Consider the following 6,351-nt stretch of genomic DNA (forward strand, 5'->3'; position numbering starts at 1 on the left):
AAGAATGATTGACTACAAATAGTATTCTGTCCTCCATGACTCGCAAGGATATGGGCAGACAGACAACAAGGTATGGCTGGGGAATGGGCAGGGAAGACCCTCCCTCGCTTTCCACTTCACTTCAGGAAGGGTCAATGAGGGGGGTGTGTGGAAATGGCAGAGAGCTGCTCTCCATCAGCACCAAGAGCTGTTCTCGCATTCCAGCGCTCCACCTTAGGAGGCTCTGGCCAAGTTCAGTTCCCTCCCATCCTGCCTCAAGACAAGCACAAGCAAGCAGAAATGTTTTGCATGAAAGTTCACTTTAATGATCCAGATGTTGGTTGGCTGAGAACTGTTCCCTGGGAAGGCCTGGAGTGGGGAGATGTCTCACGAGGTCTCAGTCAGCTACCAGGTTGTGGCCCAGAGTGGGGAGTGGCTCGAAGAAGCCCTGTGTTACAAGAAGAAACAAGGAATTTGAACAAGGATGTGTCCCCTGCCCTTTCTCCCCCAGTGCTTTAACAGCAGCCCAATTAGGATGAGACTGCAGTGCAGTGACTCGGTCCCTTGGCTTCCACATCAGGCTCTACCCTCTCCTTAATCTTCCCTAAGGTTGGAGCTAAAGAAAAATGGGAGTATTGTTCTGGAATATCACGTTTGCATTCCCAGAAGTGCCAAGGCAGCCAGTCCACACAGGTAGGCTCTGCTACTTAGAACTGATCAGGTTGCCTCAGCAACCATCCCAGCCTTAGAAAGCCTAGCTGCTACATTATGGGTATGGCAGACGGACGATTCTTTGAAGAGCAGGAGGGCCTGGAACCCCAAGGTTCGTGCTGCCTCTGGATGGAGTGGGATGCTCAGCTCCACTCAGCTCCACCACCACCACCCAAGACCAAGCCACCCTCATCTCCCAGGAGAGGATGTGAGCTCCTTACAGGCCCCTCAGCCTCCATTTTGGCTCTTCTCATCTGTCATCTGCCAACACCCATAGGACAGCCTTTAAAAATTATGTCTCACACTGTGATCTCTCTTCCAGAAAGCTTCCTGATTAATCTCTTTCTATCCTTGGCATAAAAGCCAAGTTCTTGACCTTGAGCCTGTTTCTTCTACACTGGTTTTTCTGCCTGTGACATCCCGGGCTCAGGGAATTGGTGGCTGCAATGCTTTCTACACAGGATGTCCTTTCAAGCTGCCTCTGATTGTCCTCTTCTTGCAACGTAAGTTTCATGTCAAAACAAAAAAGACTTTTTTGAACACGGAGGAGGCTGTTTGGGACAGCAAACTCCTCACCTCCATCTACTGGCTCATTCTCCAAATGCCAACAATGGGACAGGAAGGGGAATGAAGCCAGGACCAGGAACCCAGTCCAGGTCTCCCACCCAGATAGCAGGAATCCAATCACTTGTATTATCACTGCTGCCTCCCAGGGTATTCATTAGCAGGAATCTAGACTCAGAAGCTGGAACCAGGCTTTAGACTCAGGCTCTCTGATATGGAAAATGGGTGTCTTCACCAGCACTTTAACTGTTGGGTCAAACACCTGCCTTTCAAGGCCTATTTTAAGCTTGATATCCATGCATGATCTTAGGAAGCATTTCTTCCTTAGCTGCTCCCAGCACCTGCATCATGCTTTATCCTCCACAGGAAGACTCTAGGAGATACAGGGAAGTGGGGATCCCTTTAGATTGGTGCTTTGCTTCAGATTACCCCCCACATGCTTGCCCCCCTCACTCAGATATGTTGGCGTCCATATTGAAAGTGAGTCCCTCACCTTGGCAGGGTGCGCTGCCTCTCTTTTCAGGGTCTTTGAAACTACATTGGAGGTAAAGCATTGATCTTTGTTCATCTTGGCTACTGGGCTCTGTGAGGAGAGAAGCTAGTAGTCAAGGAGATAGGAAGGATGAGGGTGCCCAGGACGACAAGTAATGGGTCACAAAATCAGGGATTCACAACTGTTGGGACGATGCATGCATCTCACCTTGGGGAATAGGAGTTGAAGTTTATCCTCTTTCTTGCCTCTGGAGGAGACAAGAAGACAAACAAGACCCAGGCTTGCTACCACCCACCTCCCATCCTTTTGCTGATACCACCAATGGGTCACAGACTCCACATGGGACCTCTGCCTCATTCTCCTCCTGCCACTCCAACTGGCTCCTAACTCCAGTTTCAGGATCCACACAGAGACTCCAGTTTCTGTCCACCACCCAGCATGGGTTAGCCATCAGCCTTACCCACCTCACCCCGCTGGTTTTAGCGGGGAAGACTGCCTTCCCATCTCTCATGCATGAATCTTGGGGGTAGAGTCTGCTGATGTGTCCCATCTTTTGGGTCATCACATCCTGGGTGATGTCATTCTTCCAGAACAGACCTGCAGAACAAAGGATGGGTTGAATTGACACTAGGGGCACTATTTTACCCACATTAGGGACCAGAGTGACCTCTACCTCAAGTAAATGTCAGATTTACATTTTGTGGTGAGAATGAAGTGACATAAAGTTTGTTTACCACAGTTCTGGACATGCCATATTGAACTGGGATTATAATGATAGTCTCTTATTGATTCACTGGAGTTACTATGTGAAGATCAAATGAACTTACAAATGTAAACAGTGCTTAGAACACACTAAGGTTGTGTCTCTCATCTGAATTCTTGCAAGATTTCTCAAAACACAGGTTACTGTTTGTCACATCCAGGGTTTCTGGTGTAGGAGATCTGGGGTGAAATCAAGCTTTACCACTTCCAATAATATCCCCAAGGATGCTGATGCTGCTGGCCCAGAATTCACTTAGGAAACTACTGCTTTAAGGCACTACACACATACTAGACATCCCTATAGCAATATGAAATCAAAGCAGATTTTCTATATGACTATCCCACTCCCTCTCTCATTCATAAATTTCTCCAGGGAAGGATAAGCCATCTGTCTCAATGGAGTCTCCACTCTCTCACAGCCTCTCCTCTATGTCCTCATATAATTTTCCCTGCTTCCTACTTAGAGAGTGAGGTGTGGCCTCCCACTGAGAATTGAGTCAGGGCAGGGACTAAGATTAGTCTCATGTAGTTGCAAGCTGGCCTTTTCTAGGGGCTCCTTCTAGAAGTCTCTCACTGGGCTCTCTTGCAAACAGCCCACCCATCTAGTTCCTGCCTTACCCTTCCCTCCATGAGGTGTAGCTGACAAAGTTTCTAGTAGAGACATTCAGAAAAAAGAAATCCTATTGTTAGTTCACAAAGCCCATCACACCCTTCTCATCTTTCCAGGCTCCAACCTCTGGTATCTAGCTTTCACTTACCATGGGGTATGATCTGCTGGAGTACAACTTGCAGGTGCCGGAAGACTGGAGCAGTGAGCCCTTGGAGAGACCAGAGCTGCCCCACTGCCACTTGGCCCTGGCCATCTAAAGATAAGATGGTAGCGTCAGCATGGATCCCAAAAGCCTTCCATATCCCATTTAAAGAGAAGCAGTTGACCTCCAGGGTCACTGCGGGAACCCCTGGTTGTTTCTCTACCCACCCCACCCCATTGCACCAGGCTTCTTTCCCATTTTCCAGTCCTCATGTATCCATTTCATCTTCTCTTCTCCCATTTATCACCTTGCCTGTCCTTCAGCCCTGGGCCTCACTCATCCTTTGGACCAAAGGCCAAGGAAGATCCAAACTTACGAAAGGCAGCCTGTGTAGGGTCAGGGGAACAGAGATTCAGAAAGCTACCACATGGAATGGGTACCTAGGTGGCTAGGTGGGGTCTGGGAAGCAGGTGAGTTGAATCTTAAGGAAGGCTTTGGAGCCTGGAGGGGTTAAAGGGGAGGCTTGAAATGTTTAGAAAGGAATACTTAATAGAAAATGTACATTATGATAAACCCATGAGCAGATTTTTACAAAGCTTTCCACTAAAATGAGGTTATCTTTTAATCCTATGTTCCAAGACCTCTTCTGGGTTTCTCAGTATCTTCAGTGAATTGCTTCCAGAGCCTCCTCCCAGCTGACACCAAAATCCATGTATGCTCAAGTCTATAATGGAAAATGGCATTGCATATCACCTATGCAATGTTCCTAACTCATACACTTTAAATCATCTCTTGCTTGCTTCTAACATCTAAGTAACATGTAAATGGTATGTAAATAGCTGTTTTACTCTCTTGTTTAGGGAGTAACTATAAGACATACATCTGGTTTAACACACTTTTTTTTTCTTAAACATTTTTCATCCGCAGTTTTTTGAATTCCTTAATGTGGAACTTGAGGATAGCTACCAAAGAGTCAACTCTTTTGTCACAGAATTGTAGAGGCATTCTGGACTGGTTTTAAGAAGAGACCTAAAGGTTAGATACCACATGTTTGCCTTAATTTAAGATGATATGATGTTAAGCATAACATGTTATGGTATGGATATTATGTCATATGTAGTATATAAACTAAAATTGAACTGTGAATGGGGGGTCACAGAAAGTGGTTAAGAACTCGCATTTATTTTTAACATGTTGACTGCTCAATACCATGTCAATTAATTCCATAACGATGTTAAGTGCTGCAGATGGTATATTGGTGCTTTTATTTGACCGGGATGATACTCTGCTGTCTCTGCCCTCGGACCAGAGAGGGTCTACCCAATAAGTAGTTGGACTTGACTGGACTATAAGATGTTGGACTCTATGCTTGGCATATACTTGCAAAGCGGGAATTTCAACTGAACTTGAACTGTGGTTATGCAACAAGGTGGAGGAACCCACCATGGGGGGAGGGTGGGGGGAGAATCCCAGGTTCTATGTAATTACAACACAATGTAATCAATGAATAAATTTAATTTAAAAAAAAAAAGAAGAAGAAGAGACCTAGTAGTGAAGCCTCCAGCACCCTACCCATAAGGAAAAGAGCTGAAAGAGAAATATGCACCCAGGGCAAGGAAACCGCCCTGCAGGCAACATGCGGCTTGGCTAGCGCTGTTCGTGGTGCTGAGACGTGGCCATGCCGTGGTGCAGTAACCTCTCCGGAAGGTACGCTCGTCCTCTGCTCCCCATCTTTCATCTCCCCTCTGCACCCACGAAATCTCTGCTGGTGCCCCTGAACCCGGGGATCAAGAGGGGGAGACTCGACGTGTGACAAGGAGGATGAGCTCCTCCCTTCGTGCAATTGGTAATTGCAGCGTCTGCGCACTCGAACGGCCGAGACGTGAGTCAGCGTCGCCTCTTACCTCAATGAGGAGGCGGGAGTCGAGATGGGGATGTTTACCCCAAGCCGGGGCGGGGGAGGGGTGTTTTTCTTTTCTTATTGGAAATCGTAACACCCGGCCCAGCCTTCTCCCTGGGGCCAGGATGCTGGCACCTTGCAGACCACATCCCTTGCCTACCTCCGGCCCTGGTACCAGCTTCTTTATTCCCGCGGGATCTCTCACTTCTCCCCTGGTCGCGTAGGCTGGTTGTATCTGTGTGCATTTGTCTCCCCGTCCCCTTCCTAAATCCCCAGTCTCTTTGGGAACCCGTTGCGTGGGTCCAGGTTCCCTGGGTCAAGCCCCTTCGCAAGCCTCCGCCTCTTTGGGCGGGACGCTCTCCATACCCACCTCTTCTCACCGCCCCAAACTTTCTTCTCCTCTCGAGTTGCCCAGCCTCCAGGCCACCGACCCACTTATCTCAGAATCACGCCCCGACCCTGCCAGAACCCGCCATCTCCCCTCTCCACCCCTTCACACCCCCAAGTTCCTCCTGACCGTGGGTACCAACGTCGCCGCAGTCCCCAGGGCTGCTGTTTAGCAGGAGGAGGCCAACAAGCAGCCGCAGACCACCGGAGCCCCCAAGCCTCGGCGGGCGCCGCATCCTCCCGGTTCTGGCCGCCCTCACCTCCACCAGAGTCGCAATGCAGGTGGCGACAGCGGCCGGAGGGACTGAACCGGGCGGTCACTTCCCACCTGCCAGCGGGCCAATCGCGACCGGCCTCGCTCCTGCGGACTCCTACCCAACCAACCCCTCCTTCTCCTTATCGTCTCCCCTCCCGCATCCAGCACCTCTAGCAGTTTCTAGCCCAAGCCTTTTTGACGTCAGCAAGGCCACAGAGGCCCACTACCTGCAGGCCCCAGATTATATAAGCAAATTCACGTGGACCATAGGCACGAATGGTACCTACCTCCTGGGCTTGTTGTAAGGAAAAGACACTCCAATTTTATTATTCCTGTTGCTTACCTGATCCTCACCCTCTCAAAGATCTTTAGCAATCGTGTGGATTCTGTCTTTACTCCACAAGCATTATTGCTGTCGCCCTAGGTCCAGACCATCGAGCCATTTTAATTAATTAATTAATTAGGTTTCATGTTATTTGAAAGGCAGAGAGATCGCTTCCATCCACTGGTTAACTCCCCCAATGCCAGTAAGGGCCAAGGGCTGGGG

At 49.0% G+C, this 6,351-nt stretch overlaps 1 protein-coding gene across 2 annotated transcripts; it reads right to left on the reverse strand.

Annotated features, from left to right (window-relative positions):
• Positions 1–286: 286 nt before the first annotated feature.
• On the reverse strand, positions 287–5,892 carry RESP18 (regulated endocrine specific protein 18). 2 transcript variants are annotated; one of them, XM_058664257.1, is made up of 6 exons: positions 5,679–5,891; positions 3,268–3,372; positions 2,212–2,344; positions 1,955–1,994; positions 1,748–1,837; positions 287–427 (listed from the first exon to the last, which is right to left on the reverse strand). In XM_058664257.1, exons 1-6 carry the CDS (start codon positions 5,782–5,784, stop codon positions 377–379), a joined length of 525 nt encoding a protein of 174 aa, XP_058520240.1. In that variant the 5' UTR covers positions 5,785–5,891; the 3' UTR covers positions 287–376. The 2 variants fall into 2 exon arrangements, with proteins under 2 accessions (XP_058520240.1, XP_058520241.1); XM_058664258.1 differs by lacking the exon at positions 287–427 and adding an exon at positions 1,520–1,627 and having other exon boundaries at positions 5,679–5,892.
• Positions 5,893–6,351: the final 459 nt, after the last annotated feature.

The sequence above is a fragment of the Ochotona princeps genome, chromosome 5, assembly GCF_030435755.1.
Source record: "Ochotona princeps isolate mOchPri1 chromosome 5, mOchPri1.hap1, whole genome shotgun sequence".
Taxonomy (NCBI): domain Eukaryota; kingdom Metazoa; phylum Chordata; class Mammalia; order Lagomorpha; family Ochotonidae; genus Ochotona; species Ochotona princeps.